Source organism: Meriones unguiculatus, chromosome 1 (assembly GCF_030254825.1).
Source record: "Meriones unguiculatus strain TT.TT164.6M chromosome 1, Bangor_MerUng_6.1, whole genome shotgun sequence".
Classification (NCBI taxonomy): Eukaryota; Metazoa; Chordata; class Mammalia; order Rodentia; family Muridae; genus Meriones; species Meriones unguiculatus.
The window spans coordinates 24196153-24215564 of NC_083349.1; the positions used below are offsets into that span (position 1 = coordinate 24196153).

Consider the following 19412-nt stretch of genomic DNA (forward strand, 5'->3'; position numbering starts at 1 on the left):
CCACCACAGACACATTCTATACTTCGTCTCCCATCCTCACAGCGCCGGCTCAGGGGAAAACGACGAGGCCCTCATGTGAAGCACTTACCATAGTTGAGGATAGTTGGCATCTGGCTTGAAGCCAGAGGAGGGGACTCAACTCAGCGCCTGGAGGAGGTAATAAACCAAGTGCAACGCACTGATGGCCATCAGTGGGGTTCAGTGCTTGGTCCTGCTGTTGCCCAACTTCAGTCTTGCATGGCTGTCCCGGTAGGTTGTTGATGGCGGTTCACCTGATGGCCTCCTGCCTGCCTCCCTCTGACAGATCCGTGCTGGGCCCTTGGGGACATCCCTGAGCACCAAGGCAGGCTTTCCCAGCTCCAGTATGTGGGTCAAGGGCTTTACCAGCAAACTTAGGAAACAGTCTAAGCCCGGAGCCCCTCTGCATCACACCCAACTCCGGACTTCAGTTCTACCCAGCAACACAAAGCTGACTCAGACCACAGACCACATCAGTCACCACAGCTTCCTTGCAAAAACCCTTGGCTTATCCAAGGGCCAGTGGAAATTTATTTTTTCATCCTTTTCCATCTTTCCCCAAGTGGCTTTTCCTTGCAAAATGCCTGACATGACACCAGAGGGGAACCTGGGAGAAGAGGCTCCCTCCCAGAGGGGCGGCCCAGGGACTTAAATACACACTGGAGGGGAGGGCAGAGTGTAGAGTGAGACTGGCAAGAGACAGCACAAAAGACATGGCTTCTTAGGTAATGACCGAAGATTTTCTACAGGACGCTGTGCCAGAGGGCGGGATTCTGAGGGGGGAGAGGAGAGTCCCGCAACCCCAAGCGGCACCCACATTCCCCAGAGGAGGAGGTCTGGCCCGCTCAGGCTCTCAGGAATGAGGGTAGAACTCCACAGATGTGCTGCCTCAGGGAGGGAAGTGGTGCTGGCAGAGGGAGGGTTAAGGCTGGTGCCCGGCCTCTGGCACGGTGGGCCTTCCGCCTCCGCCTTCCTCAGGGACAAAGGGGCTCGGTGGGCAGGCAGCACATGGGCCTGGCTCTGGCAGGGCAGGGGGAGGCAGGAGCAGGCGCCCTCTGGGCTGGAGACACAGGCCCAGCACAGCCATCCGCCCACCTACCCTAGAGGTGCTCAAGACCCAACCGCAGCTGGACGGCACAAGCTGAGTGTGGGAGCAGTGGAGGGAAGCAGGGGTGAGGAAAAGGTGGGCTGTGGGGCTCTTGCAGCCCCTTTGTCTGTCCTGAGGTCCACTGCAGGACCCTGGATCTGAGGCCCTGGATCCCCTGGCCACTGCCGGCAGCCTGGGGCAGCAGAGGCAGGCAGGCCCTCAGCTATTGGGAAGAAAAGAAAAGAGAAACCCAGTGCAGCATACATGGGGGTGAGTGACAGACAGCGGAGCCCTCATTCCAAAGGTGCATGGTGGGCATCTTTTCAAGGTACCTAGAGGCAGCAGCAGAGCAGTCCCTGAGGCCACCCCAGCCACAGGTTCTGCATGTCCTCTATGGGGGCCCTGACAGGACTGGGACTCAGAGCAAAAGGCAGATGGGCCAGAGGAAGATGGGGAGCCCAGACACCCCAAAGCCACAGACTCAAATGCCCTAGGAAAGGGAGGCACTTCCTGCCCCCTCCAGAGGCATCATCTGGAGAAGGTGCCCCTCCCCCAAGTGCTCCTCCTAGCAGCAGCCACCACTAGCAGGCTTCACAGGGGTGCTGTCGATCTTCAGATTGGGCCGTTCACCCCCAGATGCTGCTCCTGGCCCCATTCGCTTTTTGATCTCTGCTGCCATTGTCATGAATGCCTGTTCAACATTGGTGGCATTCTTGGCACTTGTCTCCAGGAATGGGACACCCAGAGAGTCTGCAAATTCCTGCCAAGGGAAAAAGAGAAGAGCAAGGGAGAGAAGGGATGAAGGCAAGTGGGCCCCAGCCCCCGACCCCCACCCCCAGCCAGGGCAGGCCCTGCTCACCTTGGCTGTGGTGTTGTCCACAACCTTCTTGGTGGTGAGATCACTTTTGTTGCCTACCAGGAGTTTATTGACATTCTCGCTGGCGTAGCGATCTATCTCCTGCAGCCACTGTTTCACGTTAGCGTAGGATTCCTAGGCATAGGGTCCAAAGTTATTGAGCTCACAAACCCAGGCCCAGAGAGCAGGGCTCCTCTGAAGAAAAGGCAGGAGCCCTAAGCATGGGGATCCAGATGAGGTCCTCCCCTCCAGGCTTAGCTTTCCCCTGGTTCTCTTCCATGTGGAAACCTGAAAACCAGAACCAGCACAGAGTAGCTGCCAGCCGGCAGCCCCAACACCTCAACAGCTGCCTGGACCTACAGGCTATTTCTGCTTCCGGCAGTTATCTCTCCTAATTCACTTCTGGGAAGCCAAGTGCATCAGGAGAAAGACAGGTGACACCTGGCATGGTTGCTACAGGCAAGTGACCCCAGCTCTGAAGGAGGCTGAGTTCAAGACCAGCCCAAGGGAACTTAGTGTGAGACCTCCTCAAAAATAATGAAAGGGGGCTGGAGAGATGGCTCAGTGATTAAGAGCACTGGTGGTTCTTCCAGAGGACCCAGGTTCAATTCCCAGCACCCACATGGCAGCTACGCACAACTACCTATAGCCCCAGGTCCATGAGATCCGATGTCCTTACACAGACATACTTGCAGGCAAAACACCAAATAAATCATTAAAAATAATTAAAAGAAGCCAGGCATGGTAGTGCACACTTCTAATCCCAGCGCTTGGGAGGCAGAGGCAGGTGGATCTCTGAGTTTGAGGCCAGCCTGGTCTACAGAGTGAGTTCCAGGACAGCCAGGGCTACACAGAGAAACCCTGTGTTAGCACTCCCCCAAACCCTGACCAAAACATGAAGCAAGCACTTTATAACGGCTACACAAACTCCAGTGCTTCCTTTCCATTCTGAAGCCTTGGAGCCCAGTGCGAGGTGAAGGGTCCGTACAGGGGTGGCCCTGCCTGCACATATGTGCATCACGTGTATGGCTCATGCCGAGGCCAGAAGAGGGTATCAGCTCCTCTGCAAGTGCAGTTACAGAGAGTTGTGAGCCGACATGTTGGGGCTGGAAACTGAAACCCAGGTCCTCTGTAATGGTTCTGAGCACCCTTTCTGCTGAGCCACCTCTCCAGCTCCTGTTTTTCCTTCAAGGTATGCTGGGCTCTAATATGCACAACCTCATGCCCTGAACTGGGCCCTATGCTGGAAGGAGGGAACAGAGGGGACTTCGTATCTATACCTGCCTTACAATCCGCAGGGCACAGTAGAGGAGTAGACACGCACATGGCAAGATGGGAGCAAAAGCCAGAGCTGGGCAGCCCCAGGACTTCTGCCTGAGAAGCTACAGCTGACCCCAGCCTGCAGGTATGCACTCAACTAAGGCAAAAGCTACCAGCTGGGGAGACAGCACCTGCTAGAAGGGAGGGGGTGGTGTCTGTGGGAGGGACTGATGAAGAGTGGTCAGGGTGGAGCTCAAAAGGCCTTAGCCTGGATAAAATTGGCACAGCCATGAGCCGGTTGGGATGTTCTCTGATGGAGGGTAGCAGATCATACCTGCGTTCTGGAAGGAGTCTGGGCAGGGTTAGAGCGGACTAACAGAATGCAGAACAGCCAGAAGTGGCTGGACTATCTAGAGGAACGTCCTAAACTAGAGAATGCAGCACAGAAGAGCGCAGGCTCTTAGAACAGCTATCTTGGCTGTCGCCTAAGCTTGGTCATTTACTATGTGACCTTAGATATCTAGTCACGTGACCTGGGGTCTCAGTTTCCTCTTTTGCACAGATGACACCTTCCAGTAGAGCTGTTGTTTGCATAAGAATGAATGCAGGCCTGTCTCATAACAAGTACTCAATTAGCAAGAACTGCTATTATCCTCATCACTGCTATTATTATGAGGGGACAGATTTGAAATGATGGGAACAGAATGGAGGTGCCTTGAGACTAACTATGGAGAAGGGAAGTTTTCTGGTCAGCATTTATAAAGATTATGCTACAAAATGTGGATGCAGGAGGCGGGTGGGGGAGATGGTGAGGCAAGCAATAGGGTCTGAAATGCTGCAGCTGGCATAGAGCCCACAGAGGCAATGAAGGCAGGAAGGGGGTTTTGTCTTTCTTTACTGGGACACCAGAGGCAAGTTACTGATACCTCTAGAAAACAATTTCCTTATATACGAAACGTGGTTTACTAGTCAGTGTTTTTCAGTTTGACACAAACCTAAACATCTGGAAAGAGGGTATCTAAACTGAGGAACTGTCTGTCAGAGAGCTGTCTTAGGAGCCTGTCTGTGGGGGTATTTTCTTTCTGTTCTCTTTCCTTCTTTCTTTCCTTCCTTCCTTTTCTTTTCTTTTCTCTCTCTCTCTCTTTCTTTCTTTTTTTTGGAGACAGAGGATTTCTCTGTGTAGCCTTGGCTGTCCTGTGACTCACTCTGTAGACCAGGCTGGCCTCAAACCCAGAGGTCCACCAGCCTCTGCCTCCCAGAGTGCAGGGATTACAGGTGTGCGCCGCCATGCCTGGCTAGGGGGCATTTTCTTGGTTGATGGTTGATGTGAGAGGGCCCAGCTCACTGTGGGCAGTGTCACCCTTGGGCAGGTAGCCCTGGGTGGTCTAAGAAAGCATGCTGAGCAAGCCATGGGGAATAGGCCAGTAGGCACCTTTTCCTACGGTTCTTGCTTAAATTCATGGCTTCCTTTGGTAGTAAACTATTACCTAAAAGTTTTAAGATGAGACAAGCCCTTTCCTCCCACCTGGTGTTAACTATGGCAACAGAACGCAAACTAGAGCACAAGGGCTTCAGCATTTAGTTCACTGGGTAAGAAGAGCATGAAGGTTATTCCCATTATAGATGCTGAGGGCCAAGCACAGAGATGGGACCCTGGGGACATCTGTCTAGGGATAGGAATTCCTGAACACAAGACAGAACCCAGACCACACAAGTGGCTGGCATCAAGATGCTGAAAATATGGGGCTAACAGACACTAAAGGTGAGCCAATAAAAAGACTAAAGGGGTTGGAGTGCAGATCACTGGCAGAGCGTATGCTGAGTGGGGGTGGGGGCTACACATATTTTCAAGGAAAGAGAAGAAAACAAGAGTAAAAAGTCACAAGAAGTCAATTGGGCAAGAAGGCGACTGGGTTTGCAGCTAACCAAAGCCTGGGTGACTCTGAGTGGCACTTGGCTCACCCAGCTTGTAAGAGCTGGGAAGAGAAGTGGGAGTATTTCAGCCCAGTACTGGTTAAGCCTTCATACTCCCAGGGACAAGGCTTGACAGAGAAAGCAAAACATATGGATCAGGAGACTAACTAGATGGATGGATGGCCCTTAGCAAGTCACTGCACTAGCCTGAACCAAGTCTTCATCTTTAAAATGAGATGCTCTCGTGAGCATCAAAAGACAATTGGAGGGCAAAGCAGTGGTGGCACATGCCTTTAATCCCAGCGCTTGGGAAGCAGAGGCAGATGGAGCTCTGTGAGTTCAAGGCCAGCCTGGTCTACAAAGTGAGTCCCAGGACAGCCAGAGCTACACAGAGAAACCCTGCCTCAAAAAAAAAAAAAAAAAAAGACAAGAAACTAGGCACAGTGGCAGCTGCCCAGTACCCCAGGCTATGAGGGAGGCTCAGGCAGGGGGAACCACTTCAGCCCAGGAATTTGGGACAGGCTGGCAACAGGGCAAAACTTTCATTTTGTGGAGTACACCACCAAAAAAAATAAATAAAATAAAAAAATCTAAAGGCTGCAGACTCTGTAAGCTGTAAGACATTAGCAGGACAATCTCTGGCTGCTGCCAGACACATGAGTGAAACCACCAAAACATATGCAGGTTTCCAAAACTGCTTATACCAGGCTCCCGCACTTTGTCTACAGCTCTCCAAGTGTGCAGGCAGGAAGCATGGAACCCGCAGCAACCAACCGGCTAACTGCCACCACACATGGATAGTGTGGAAAGTCTGGAGTAGGGTGGCAGGAGCCATGAGGCCTGGTTCTATCAAGACTCCATGAGAGGAGCCATTTCTGTGGCCTGTTACCTTTTTAATGAAGCCATTCGGTGTAGTCTCTCCCTCCCAGAAAGCGTAACGGAAAGGAAAACGGGCAAAGAAGCAAGGGTCAAAATTCAAGGCTCAGGGGGTCAGGCTGTGAGGTAAATCCAGGAGTACCTGGTCAGTGACGTCATACACCACGATGATGCCATGAGCCCCCCGATAGTAGCTGGAAGTGATGGTCCGGAACCGTTCCTGACCAGCTGTGTCCCACTGTGGGTCAGGAGGAAAAGGGTAGGTCAGCCACAGGCAAGCGTCCAGCCTGAGGCAAACACTTCTGTCTCAGGGCCGGAGAAAAGCTATACTCACAATCTGAAGTTTGATGGTTTTGCCATCCAGCTCAATGGTTCGAATCTTAAAGTCCACCCCAATGGTGCTGATGTAGCTCTCTGTGTACGTGTCATCCTGAAAGGTTGGGGCCAATGAGACAGACTGAAGAGATGGAATTCCTCCCTCCAGCTCCCTTACTTTGCCCTCCTCACTGCCAAGCCTCATTTCTGAGCACCCCAACTTGCTAGGCCTGGGCCCTTGCTGGGGCAACTCTGGCAACCTCATTCTTGGTCCTCAGGTCTTGCAACTACTGTGTTCTGAGTTGCCCCTTCTTCCTCCCAGTGGCCAGCCAGGCCCCCAAGTGGATAATACAGGGGTGCTTCTTACTCACAGCAAACCGAAGGAGCAGGCATGACTTGCCCACGCCCGAGTCACCAATCAAAAGCAGCTTAAACAGGTAGTCACTGGCAAGAGAAGAGGGGAAGGTATGAAGGCAAGCAGGAAGTCCCTCCCCCCCTTCCTGTAGTGAGCATTCTGGCTCTCTGAGGCATGCTCCTGCTTGGTATACTATGGTGCGCACCTCAGCCTCTTACTTTCCGAGAAAGGGACGAGGAAAACTGACACTCACTAACCCCAATAAGCTGGCACATAAAACCTTCAGCTTGCTATGTCTGATGTCCCACTTTGTGGCAAAAGGGAGAAACACAATTTGCCAACAAACACAATCAGTTCTGCGTGCCAGAGCTGAGACTGAGGTGCTGTTTGGTAGGAACCATTTAGGAAACTCACACCAGGCCTTTTAAGTGTGGCAGCCTAGTACCCAAAATGAAAGCCTGAACTCATGAAGCAAAAACAAATACAAAACCAGGTGGTGGTGACACATGCGTCTGATCACAGCACTCAGGAGGCCAAGGCAGGCGGATCTCCGAGCTCTACAGGAACTCTACAGAACAAGTTCCAGGACAGCCAGGACTGCACAGAGAAATCCTGTCTCAAAAATCCAAAACAAAACAAAACGAACCAACCAAACAAGAACACAACAAAAGAACAAATGTGAAAGTGCCTGAGATAAGTCACTAACAAGGAGGAGTCAACAAGTGGCTTATGGAAGCAGCTGTTTATGAACTGTAACTGGCACCATGAAGTACTTTAAATTCACCTTCTCGTTAAACCCTCACAACAGTGCAACCAAGTATTTCCAACTACCGAGGGGGCTGGAGGTCAGAGAAGGGAAGTGACTTGCCATAAGCAGTCGATAATTCTGAGAGACTGGAAACCAAGCCTGTCAGACTCCAGGCTCTCTGACAGCTTGTAGCCTCCTTTCTCTGTCCCTCTCCCAACCCTACTAAGGTTCACCCTTCCTCAAGAGAATCTGACGCCAAGAGCTGGGGAAGAAAAAGGAAGTGGAGAAGGGGAAGATAACAAGGGAGCAAACTGTATGTGGGCCATCTACTCCAAAGGGTGTGAATTTGAGGGATAATCCCACTCCAAGGGAGCAAGCAAATTCCACATTGACCTAAAGTTCTTTGGCAGTATGGCAGGCGAGGGGAGACGTGTGGCAGTGGGCACTAGAGGCCTGAGTAAAGGCGAGAGCAGAAAAGGGCGGATCGCCAGGAGTGACAGGACTGGATGACCCAGGCAGGGCAAACGGCAGCCCCTGAGGGGAGCACCTGCAGGGGACATGAATCAAGCAGGGGATTGGGGTCCCTTCTTGTCTGGTCAGCTTCTGGGCCAGCCCCGGGAACGGGGCTCCAGAAGAAAGGCAAAGGCAGAGAGGGTCACGGCCCAACTGAGAGTACTCGACTCTGGAGACCAGAAACTCTTCTAATGGGCTCCAAACCGCCTGCCCTTGGTCAAGCAGCGGGTGGGAAAACTGAGGCTCCGGAAGACCAGATCTGCAGGGTCACCTAACCAAAGAGGCTTGAGAGGGCCTGTGCCGTGGGCTCCAAGTGCTGCCCTTCCAGGCTACCGCCTTCGGACCCCAGTTAAGAGAACTCGGGGTGTCGAGCCGGGGTCCTGGGGATCCCGGGGGGAGGGGCAGGACCCGGATGTTAAGGGGGGGAGGTCAGCGGAAGAGGGACCCGGATGTGGGGGCGCCGCACAGTTCTGACCAAGGCCAGACAACTTCGGTAAGCACACAGCCCCATAGACAGGATCGAGGCTGCGCCGCACAGCGCGGGCGGGGCTCACTCACTATTCGGGGTTCATGGCGGCAGCGGCGGCCCGCTCGGTCGCTCCCAGTCGGCTCTGCTCCGCCTCCCGTTCCAAGATGGTGGCCGCTCCGCCCTAGAAGCCCCGCCCGCGCTGCGCAGGCGCACACACCTCCGACTCGGGTTGCGCCGCGCTGCCTTGCGGAACCTGTAGTTTCGCACATGTTCGAGTTGCCACTGCTGCGCAGGCGCATTCTAGGCAACCCGAGCAGCTGTGGGCTCCAGTCACCACCCGAGAACGGCCTTCTGGGGTCTGTAGTTTTCTCGATCTTTGAACCGACAAGCCGCAAAATCTTGGTTGGGCCACCCATCCGAGGGTGCAGGCTCATGTTTAGCGCTGGGATAAGTATGGTTCAACTCTGAGATGGGCAGCCACTTTTACCCTCTTGGCTCATTTTGAAAACAAAATAAGGTGTGAGCTATTTGGAACCAGAAAAACTTGACTTACTCAGCATTCTTCGTGGGATGGGCAAGTCCCAGGACTATGTCATCACTAGTCTTACATATATGAAAAAGTCTCGAGAAACTCATTCAGTCCAAGAACATAGAACTCACTGAAGACTTGGAATTGTCTAGAACCTCATAAGGGCACGCTTTAGGAACAACCCTAAATTTGTAGCAGCTCCTCCCCGCCCCCAAAAAAATAAGGGTAAGGGAAGTATTAGTTCCAGCCTCGAGAGCCAGGGCACTTCCCCAGCCTCTCCTGATTCCACTCCACCCTAGGGATGCTCAGGGGCTTTGGCACTCCTCAAAACAAGCCTGGTTCAGATTCAAATAGTCTTTATTTCTACAGCAACATCTGAAAATAGAGTGACTGCCTCACCCAACAAATGGGGTAGCCCCTCCTGCGCGTGTATGTGTGTGTGCGCGTGCGCGCTCGATTGTGTGTGTCTGTCTGTGAGGGGACATCAGAAGCAGAGGCAAGGGAGGCGTGGCAGGATGGCTCAACGGGCTGTGCCCAGGGCGGGGTCAGGCCATGCCTGGGCGGGGCTAGGTGGGAAGGACAGTGCATTAAGTCCCGGAGGCAGCACAGGGCCCGGCGGTGTGGGTATCCGGGCATTTGCATGGTGGAGTGGAGCAAATCCCTCCATGACCAGGATGGCGAGGAGGTCCAGGGACCCCTTTCGGGAGGCTCTGCTCCCATAACTTGGAGCTTGGGAGATACCACCACTCGGAACGGGGTGATTTAAGGCCTGGGCGGTACCACTGGAGAAGGGAGAGGCAGGTGGCGACCAGGGAATACCGTGGACTGGGGGAGGAGGGCTGAGAGGATGACACGGCCAATAACTTATTTCTCTATATACAGAAGCAACGGCCGGGAGTTGGAGGGCAAAGGTATTGAGGGACAGTAAGTACTTAGTGTTCTTGGCTTTGGGGGCAGGGTAGGCAGGCCACCACTCCCACAGGCCCTGGACACAGGGAAGAGAGGCCCCCTGCTGGAAGAAATAAATAAGGAGCAGAGCTGGAGTTGGCATGCCACACCTCCAGGGCCCGCGGCTGAGATGACAAGGGAAGAAGTTACCCTGAGATTGAACAGAAAAGACAGGGGTCCTGTGGGAGGGGCAGGCAGGACAAGCAGCAGGCCCATGCACAGGGCTGGGGGAAGGGGTCGTGTCTGATGGAGGCTCTGGCGACTGGCTGCTCCTTCAACTTTAGCCCACGAGGGAGCTTCTTCGGGAGAGGTCCATGGAGCTGGAGCTCAAGGTGCGGCTGTCAGAAAGACCCGTGCCTCCAGGCTGTGGGCAGAGAGCAGGTAACTTAGTTTCATGCTGCTGGGAGGGAAGGAGAACTACAGAAGCAGAAGGGATGATGCAAAGGGTCAAAGCACATCCTTAGAGCAGATAGAGCCAGTCAGAGACTGGCCAGAGTTAAAGTTTAGCTCACACCCAGCGCCTGAGAGCTTCAAGTTGGTACTGGCTGACTCTCTCTCTGCCCCAGGGCAAGGGCTATGTTCCCCTTTCCCTGCCCTTCCCCTCCAGTTGTTTCTAGCTATTCCCTCAAAGCCCAAAGCAGGCCTGGAACCAGAGTTGTTGCCGAATAAAGATTCACCAAGGAAAGCTAGGTGAGGACATACACAGCCCAGAGGCCCAGAACTGTGGGGTGGAGGCCTGGGTCTAGCCTGCCTAGTGTCAGGTGCCCTCCGCTCTTACCTGAGCTGGCTCTTCCACACTCTTGTTAAGGAAGTTGAGAGAGCTGGCCCTTTTCATCCTGAGGGAAAAGGAGGGCCAGGATGTTCACAGTGGAACAGTAAAGGGACACCAGGTTGGGTCTGGGGATGGAGCGCATAATAAAACAATTTGGTGGTGGTGTTTCCTAAGAGGAAAGGGAAGTCACTTGGGAGCCAACAGAATACGATCAGGGGGTCAGAAGCTCACCTAGAATTAGGGGGCTCCTGTGGGCCACCTCCCTGCAGCTTCCTCACCAGCATCTCACTGCTGCGTCTCAGGGCATCTCGGAGCTTCCCAAAGGAGCCACTGCGCCGCAAAGAGCCACTGCCATCCTGTGGGAGAGAGTGTCTCTAGACCCTACCTTCTCTGTAGTCTTATAACCTAGCTCACCCCCATACTCACCCCACTCCATTCAGCTGCAGGCCCTGACTCCTCCAGGTCAGCCTCAGACCGAGCCCCAGCACCCCCGGCCACATCTCTGCTGCCATGGCGGTCTCCTCGTCCACCGCTACCATCTTTTAGCAGTTCCACCACCTTGGTCTGGCTGGCAGGATCCAAGCCCTGAAAGGAGGCAAGAAGCATCAGGCCCTGACAGAAGCACACACAGGGCCTCATAGTTCCCTGTTCAGCCTCTTCCACTGTGGAGCCCTACCTGCTTGCGGCTGCGGCTGGCACAGTCTTCCAGTGTGTGTGCAGCTTCCAGCTTGCCCTGGCGCCGGTACAGGGCACCCAAGCTTCGAAGAGTGGTGTTGACCGTGGGACTGTGGGCAGACAGCAGGCAAGTCTCAATACTTTACCTGGCACGAACCAATCTGGGGCCTCTGGGGACGAAACAGGCCATCCAAAATCTGGCCTTTCCTATTTGTCTGGCCCTATGGTAGACCCCTGGTCTCCCCCGTCCTGAAAGAATGGGGAGTAGAAACCTGGCCTGACCCTAGAGTCCTCCTAGGACACTGCAACCAGCATCAGAAGTTAGGAGACCCAGGAGTGAGTGGACCAGGCTGTCCCAGTACAAAAGTCTTCTTGGGTCAGGGCCTTGAGACATGAGCTAGCAGAAGAGTGGTGTCTTGGGTGAAAGGACAGTGTGAGGTTGGGGTATCATTGGCCAAGGGTGCTATTTCCTTGTATTCACTCCATCCCTAGCCCAGACCTATGAGGCCCTCACCTGTCAACTTTACAGGCTTTGTACCAGCTGCCATATTCCCCATAGGGGGCGTTGTCCCGACGCTTATCCTGAGGGAAGGACCAGTCAGTTGAGAGATGGGAGTAAGCTCTCAGCTCCATACACCCCAGCCTCATGCCCTCCCCACACTTGCAAACTGCCCACGCTGCTGCTTACCTTGCTCTCCTCGCGTTCCTCTGCATGCATCCAGATGGGCTTGTTCTCACCTAGGAGGAAATAGGTGACTGTCACTTGCCTGCTATATAGGTCTCTCCAACTGAGCTGGACTCAAGACTAATGTCTAGGGAAGGGGACAGGAGTATGTAGGAAGGACTAGGATTGAGCTTTGTTGAACAGATGAACAAGAAGCAAACCCAAAACATTACTGACCCTGCTCTGGACTCAGATGAACAGGCCACAGGTCTGTGTCAAGTGACTAAAATAAGGTGGAGTAGAAATGATGTGGCAGGCCCTCACACACCTTGGACCAGAGACTGCTGATAGGTCTGAATGAGGGGCCAGGCTAAGGGATGGGGATCAGGACAGCTGGCCATAGGGGGCCAGAAGGCTTTTTCCAAGAAGGAAAGACATCTGGGCTAGCCCTCAAAGTGAATAGGAATTGTCACGTAGAGAGAGGAGGAGACTGGGTGCTGTGGCCCACATCTTTAATCCCAGCACTTGGGAGGCAGAGGCAGGCGGATCTCTGTGAGTTTAAGGCCAGCCTGGTTTACATAGTGAGTTCCAGGACAGCCAGGGCTACATAGTCAGACCCTGTCCTAAAACAAAAGCAAAAAACCAAGGGGGTAGGAGGAAGAGGGAAGGAAGGAGGGAAGGAGAGACTCTGCATGGGGTTTGCCAATTTGTCTGGCCAGGGCAATGTGTGGGCTCCTGCAGGCACCATCCATAGGTGAGGCTGGGCTTCCAGCCAGACCCTAGGCAGGATGAGAAGGCCTGAGTAGTCCATGGCAGCCACTGACTCACCGTTGACAGAGCCAAACTCCTTCTCATGAGCACGAGTAAGGATCTCCTTGTACAGGGTCTCTGCATCCTGGTACTTGCCCTGCTTCAGGTAACAGGAAGCCTGGAGGGAAAGAAATGGGTAAGCAGCACGAAGCGAGCTTAGGAAGCCTTCTTCTTTTTCCTGGACATCAGCCCTCCCTCCCTGCCTCCTTCCTTTCCAGCCTCTGGCCCAGCCTCAGAGCACCAGGTTGTTCTTGGTCTTCGCCACATTGGGGTCATCGGGCCCAAGGCGTGTGGCATAGATCTCCAGGGCCCTCCGGTAGTAGTACTCCACCTCCTCAGCTTTGCCCTGGTTCTGGCACAGCAAGGCCAGGTTGCTGAGCTGCTTGGCCACATCTGGGTGAAACTTGCCGAGGACCTGGGGAAGTTAGTGGCTGGGGTCAGAGTTGTTCAGACTCTACTCTGGCCAGCGCTTCTAGCCCTGCCTGCTCCCACCTTCTCCCGGATCTCCAGTGCACGCTTGCACAGTGGCTCAGCCTCTTTGTACTTGCCCCGCTTGCCATAGAGAACAGCCAGATTGTTCAGGGTTGCAGCCACCTGGGTGGAGGAGAATGGAGGCGTCTTCACACAGGGCCCTCACAGACAGGCAGACTCGAGAGCTTGTGAGTGTAACACTCGAGCTAATTCTTACTCACAGCGGGGTGGTCCTTGCCCAGTGTCTTCTCCCGGATAGCTAGAGCATCATTGAGCAGGTGGGCAGCATCTTTGTACTTGTTCTGGTCCCTGGGAGCAGGCAGGACATTCAGGGATGTCCTCTAGCCCGAAGCCTGCCCCCAGGGGCCCGCAGTCCCCGTAGGCACTCCTCCTGAGGTCACTGATGAGTGGACACGATAGGAGTGCAGCTCAGAGCATGGGAGGCCTAGGCAGCCCTACTCGAGAACTCTGGGGACATTAAGCAGTTCACCACAACTAAGGACCCACCTCATACCCAGACCCCAGAGTAACACTCAACCTCAAGTGATCCCCGGCGCCTTGGCTCACTGTCACTTTCTGCCACAGAAACCGTTTCACCCATCATGGGTTCTGAGCCACCTGTCTTCCCTGGTCCTTTCCCTCTCTTCCCAAGGTTTTCTATATCCCAGGCTAACCTTGAACAAGTTGTTCAATTCTTAAGTGCTTGGGTTCCCACCACACCTAGATTCCAGCTCACTTTTCAAAGCCCATACTCAAGTTTGGATGCCTAAAGAAGCTGTGCTGACTCCCAGTGACCCTCATGTCTTCATGTGTCACCCTTGCTGCTGCTCACAGCCAAAGTTTTATTTTTTAATTTTTGTTATTTTTCAAGATGGTTTCTCTGTGTGGCCTTGGCTGTCCTGGAATTCACTCTACAGGCCAGGCTGACCTCGAACTCACAGCTCCGAGTACTGTTACCACTGAGTATGTTACCACTGCCCGGCCCAAGCTTTCCTTAAAACTGTGACAGGTTTCTTTCCAGTCAGAGGCCAGCTTTCTACAGGCAGGCCCATGTTTCCGTGCTGCTGGCTGCCCCTTGAGACATTCACATGGCAGGATGCGGGTGCGCCCACACAGCCAGAGGGCCCTTACCGATAAACCAGTGCCAGGATGTTCAGCATGGTGGCCACGTCAGGGTGGTCATGGCCTGATGTCTTCTCCAAATCCTCCAGCGCCTGCTTACAGAGTGGTACAGCCACCTCATAGCGGCCTTGTGAAGCGTACTGAATTACCAGGTTATGGAGGGTACGGAGCCGTGCTGGGATCTCATAGCCACCATGCTGTGCAGCCACATCCCCTCCTCCAGGGCTGGGGGCTACAAGGCCAAGGGTAGGAAGTCAGATGTGCCTTCTCCTTCCTGAGCTAGGCTGGCATATGCTAGCTAACTTTTGCCCATGTACCTGGACAAGTCAGCAATCTCCCTCAGCTTCTGAACTCACAGAGTAGGTTCAATGATTGCATAGGGAGTGAGTCCCATCCCTTCACCTCATCTGCACCACTTGTGAAGCCACTGTGGCCCTGCTTAGCAAGGTCCTCTGTCTAAGCACACCAGAAAGAAACTAACTGTTGGCCTGGCATGGTGGTGCACACCTGTAATCCCAGCACTCGGGAGGCAGAGCCAGGTGGATCTCTGTGAGTTCAGGGTCAGCCTGGTCTACAAAGCGAGTCCAGGACAGCCAAGGCTACACAGAGAAAACCCTGTCTTGAAAAACAAAACAAAGAAAAAAAAAGCGGGGGGGGGGGGGGGGAACTAGCTGCTGGGCCAGGTTTAGAGCCTCCAGACCTGCTAAGCAAGCCACCTGCTCTCCACAGAGCTCAGGGAAATGAGATGGAACAAGAAGACTTGGCTTTTAAACCCTAACATGCTGAGACACTGTGATTGGAAATGAGGCAAAAAAGAACATGGATGCCACTAATAGTCCATCTCTGTGACCTATAGGATCTTACACAGTTCCTTCCCTCAACGCAGAGCTACTTGCCCCTCTGTACCTGGGCTCTGTTCATCTTCATTGGGAAACAGGTCATCCAGGGAGTCTTTGGGGACGTCACCTTTCTCCTCCTGGAAAGGAGGGCAGAAACAAGTGTCAGAGAAGGAGGCATATGTATCAGTGGGCCTGTGGGAACTGGATGTTGGCCAGCTGGGGCTCACATTTGGGGATGCATCCTCATCCAGCTTTCGGATCTGGCTCATAAATAACAGGTGCTGCTTCTCTTCCTCCAGCTGAGCCACCGCCTGCTCGCTGCGCTGTAGCTTCTGCTGTGTCCCTGCCAGCTCCTCACGTAACCACTGGTTCTCCTGTACCAGGCGCCGCACCTGAGCCCGCAGCTTCTGCTTCTCTGACTCCACAGCCCCCAGATGGCTTGACAGTGCCAGGATCACCTGTGCAGCCAGACGAGGGTCAGAGTCCTGGCCATCAGTTAGCCTGTGAAAGGCCAGGCCCTGACTGAGTAGTTGTCAGTCCTGAGTTCTAGCCTACCCAGGGCCACAGACTACAGTCCAGAGCGCAAATCTAACAGCAGGTCTGGAAATTTTGACTGCCAAGATCCTGCAGGATCTGAGCTCCCAGACTACCTCTGTTTCCCTTTGCTTACATTCTACCCCGACAGTCATGACCAATATATATCACTGCTTCCCGCCTAGGGCTAGCGCTTGGTCAAAGAAGCCTGGTGGGTGGATGAAATGCCACAGAAGACCACATCCTAACTTCTGCTTAGGGCCCATAGCATTCTCTGCCTGATGAAGGGAAGGGAAGCAGCATGTATCCAAAGTCCCCAAAGGGTCTGAGGACTAACCACAGGGATAGGTAAGGGATCCACTGGCTTTAGCCTCAACACCCAGCTCTTTCAATATCTGATGCCCTTCCCAACTCTCCAGGCCCTCTGTCTGTCTGTCTTGAGGCCTTGGCCTGGGATGTATATTCCTCTCTATGCTTCATGGGCCAGGATCACTGCTTCTCGTCAGCCATGCTTGTCCCCCTGCTCCATCTCCACTGTCTATGCCCTCTATGCCATTCCGTTCCCTATCCGTGAAAGCTGTACAGCAGGAGAGCAGAATCCCTGCGTACCACCTCTGTACCTACAGCTAAGGGGCTGAGGAGGTAACACATTGCTTTAACAGAGGTTGGGGAGTCTAGGACCCTGCATTTTCTAATTTGTTTGCAAACATTTTTCATTTTGATTTTTTTTTTTTAAAGACATGTTTTCTCTGTATAGCCCTAGCCGTCCTAGAACTTGATCAGGCTGGACTCAGATTCAGAGATCCACCTGCTTTTGCCTCCTGAGTGCTGGGATTAAAGGCATGTGGTACTATGCTCAGCTTTTCAAAAACATTTTAAGAGACAGGTGTTTTCATAACCATTAGCTTAAAAAAAAAAGTCTCAATAGCAAATACTTTTAATCCCAGCACTCAGGAAGCAGAGGCAGGTAGAGCTCTGGTGAGTTTAAGGCCAGCCTGACCTACATGAGCTCCAGGATAGCCAGGGCTATGTAGAGGGACCTGTCTCAAAAAACACAACAAAACAAACAAAAAAGTCCCTAAACAACCTGGAAGTAACATGATCGCTATTTCTCCCCCCCCCCACCCACCCTTTTTGGTTTTATTTTGTTTTTCAAGACAGAGGTTTTCTTCAAGACAGCAGTGAGCTCATAGAGATTTGCCTGCCTCAGCCTCCGCAATACTAGGATTACAGACATGGATACCATGCCTGGTTTAAGACAAGGAAACCAAGACATAAGGGCTGCCCAGGATTTCTGGACCCAGGCAGTGGCTTGGCCAAGAACCAATGAGAAAAAAACCCTTCCCCATCCAACAGCCCACTTTATGGGGACGAAAGCAGAACTCCTAAAGAACCCAGGTTCTTTCATCCCTAAACTTGCCAAGAGCACAAACCTCTGAGAGTGCTGCCCCTCCCCTCTTCATCCACAGGTCCTGCTGAGTCTCCTTCCAGAATATCTTCAACTCGTATCTCCATGGCTACCCATCTACTTCAAACTTCCATCTCCTAATCCCTCCTTCCAAAAGTCCATCCTTGACCTACTAAGGTTAACTCTCCACAGCCCACAGACAGTTTCTGGAACCTGAGTCAGACTGTGTCCTCTGTTTGTTGGAACCCTTCAAAGGCTTTCTGATATCCTGGATATAGTCTGGCTTCTGATTCCCACAGGCCTCTCCTGCGTCTCTCTCCCTCTTCATAAGCTCTAATCATACAATTCTTCTCTCACTTTAAGTACATGACCCTTCCTACCTGCAGCTCTCCTCTAGTTGCCTCTTCCTTCAGGTCTTGAGTTAGTCATCTCAGACAAGTCTTGTCCGACCAATAGACAAGACTCCCCACTATCAGTCATCACAAAATCTTGTCTTTGGAGCACTGATCACAATTTGTTTCAAGCAATTAGTTGAAGGTGTGTGTTTCTCTTCTCCTATTGTACTAGGGGAAAAAAATCTAAAAAAAATTTTTGAGGGGGCTGTAAGGTGAGACAAGGTCTTACCATGTGACCCAAACTGGCCTGGAACTTGGAACCTTCCTCTCAAGTGCTGGGATTACAGATACCATGCCCAGTGAGATCTTGTCTGCCTTGTTGAACCATAGTTCATCCTTGGTATTAGCAGACTGCCTGACGCACACTAAGCAAGCAATAAACTTAATGAATCAATGCAACTGAATGAGTGCATCGTGAAGGGAGGCTACCGACACATTGTTTTCTTCTGCCATCCAGTCTGTTAGGTAGAATGAGGCCTGGATGGTACAGTTTTGTGTGGAGGTAGGGGCGCCCACTGGGGCAGGGCTGGCATCTCCAAAGTGTATTCATTTAACATTACTTATTGTCCTAACATCAGATTCCAAAAGACAGTGTTTCCTCATTGAGAGTGTTCCTACATTTCCAGGACCCTTCCAGTAATCTTCCACCTTCACCCCAACACTGACCTACCTGAGCCTCCCCAAGCCCCAGCTCGATGGCCTCCAGGGAGCGTCGCAGAAGCAGGCAGCGCTCCTGTGAGCCCGGTTCGGCCTCTCCTGCCTCATGAGAAGCCAGGGGAGCCAGCAAGGCACGGTGCTCCCCTCGCAGGGTCTCTAAACCCTGGATAACCGCTTTAGTGCCCAGCACTATCTCATCCTGGCTCAGCTTCTCCTCCCGCGGAAGCACCATCGTGGCCATGGTCCAGCCGTCTGTAGAAGAAAGGGGAGGGCAGGCAGGCGCCCGGCCTAGGGCCACACCGCCGTCCACCCCATGTTAAGTAAACATCGGGAGGTCCCTAGATGCCTAGGTCCCCAAGGGCGCCCAGATCCCCTAGCCCTCAACCCTCACCGTGCCAGCCCTCAGCCTACAGGGGGCGCGCCAGGCTCGTCTAGCCTAGGAAGACGCAATGCGGTGTGGCTGAAGTAAGGCTGGACCCCGATTCCGCCCAGACCACCGGCTCAGGCCTGCTTACATGGGCCAGCCTCGGGGCTTTTTTGGAACTGTCCTAATCAGGTCACAGAGTGCTAGGTCACTGAAAGGGGGGTCGTGGGAGTCCCCAAGACGGAGACCACAGCCCCTCCGGGCGACCGGGTCTCAACCCCGGCAACAGCCTTCTCCTCCAGGACAAGCGGAATGGCAGAGGCCCTCCCTCAGCGCAGGCCGAGCCCGGAGACCCCCTCCCCCGCCGCCCCCGCCGCCCCCGGGAGGCCGCGGTCCCGAGTTTCGGGGAGCAGGTTCCTGCAGGCCGCGCCCACAAGGACCCCTCCCACAGGCTGGCCTAGCGCCCGCAGACCCTCCCTGGAAAAGGCCCAGCTCCCAACCCCAGACCAGGACCGCGCCCCCTCCCCGCAGGCCGGTCGGGTCCTCCCCTAGGCCGCGCCCACGACGACTCCTCCTCCAGGCGAACCTGCAGCCGCCGCTCACCGTCCGGCCTGACCGGGTCTTCCGGACCAACCGGCCCGCGCCGACCTGACCCTTCTGCTCCGGCCCGGCTCCGGCTCCGGCTCCGGTCCCACTTCACCCGGATCCGCGACCGTGAGCTTGTCTCGCTGCCTCCATCCCGCCGGCCTTCCCAGCAGTCCCCGCGCCGCCTTAAAGGTGAAGCCGCTACCTTGGCAGCGTCGGAGGGGGCGA

The 19412-nt window shown here is 53.9% G+C and overlaps 2 protein-coding genes across 5 annotated transcripts; both read right to left on the reverse strand.

Moving 5' to 3' along the window:
* Positions 1-505: 505 nt before the first annotated feature.
* Positions 506-8655, reverse strand: Rab1b (RAB1B, member RAS oncogene family). Its single transcript, XM_021650260.2, has 6 exons — positions 8501-8655; positions 6698-6770; positions 6346-6441; positions 6154-6249; positions 1965-2096; positions 506-1865 (listed from the first exon to the last, which is right to left on the reverse strand). Exons 1-6 carry the CDS (start codon positions 8512-8514, stop codon positions 1671-1673), a joined length of 606 nt encoding a protein of 201 aa, XP_021505935.1. The 5' UTR covers positions 8515-8655; the 3' UTR covers positions 506-1670.
* Positions 8656-9279: 624 nt separating this feature from the next.
* On the reverse strand, positions 9280-19358 carry Klc2 (kinesin light chain 2). Of its 4 annotated transcripts, none has more exons than XM_021650256.2 (16): positions 19203-19358; positions 18249-18523; positions 15469-15699; positions 15309-15378; positions 14412-14634; positions 13502-13589; positions 13302-13403; positions 13051-13224; positions 12828-12927; positions 12024-12073; positions 11850-11917; positions 11337-11445; positions 11087-11245; positions 10892-11016; positions 10667-10724; positions 9280-10252 (listed from the first exon to the last, which is right to left on the reverse strand). In XM_021650256.2, exons 2-16 carry the CDS (start codon positions 18474-18476, stop codon positions 10169-10171), a joined length of 1869 nt encoding a protein of 622 aa, XP_021505931.1. In that variant the 5' UTR covers positions 18477-18523; positions 19203-19358; the 3' UTR covers positions 9280-10168. The 4 variants fall into 4 exon arrangements, with proteins under 4 accessions (XP_021505931.1, XP_021505932.1, XP_021505930.1 ...); XM_021650257.2 differs by having other exon boundaries at positions 18249-18487; positions 19186-19357; XM_021650255.2 differs by having other exon boundaries at positions 19186-19357.
* Positions 19359-19412: the final 54 nt, after the last annotated feature.

Bases quoted from the DNA above. Each gene is read 5' to 3' on its own strand.
- Rab1b (XM_021650260.2), bottom strand. The intron at 6,250-6,345 runs GTGAGTATAGCT...CCTGACCCACAG, and splicing joins AAACCATCAAACTTCAGATT to TGGGACACAGCTGGTCAGGA. The intron at 2,097-6,153 runs GTACTCCTGGAT...CCCTATGCCTAG, and splicing joins TGTATGACGTCACTGACCAG to GAATCCTACGCTAACGTGAA.
- Klc2 (XM_021650256.2), bottom strand. From the start codon at position 18,476: ATGGCCACGATGGTGCTTCCGCGGGAGGAGAAGCTGAGCCAGGATGAG. The intron at 15,700-18,248 runs GTAGGTCAGTGT...CTGGCTGCACAG, and splicing joins TGGGGCTTGGGGAGGCTCAG to GTGATCCTGGCACTGTCAAG. The intron at 10,725-10,891 runs GTGAGCTTCTGA...CTTTTCCCTCAG, and splicing joins CAGGAGCCCCCTAATTCTAG to GATGAAAAGGGCCAGCTCTC.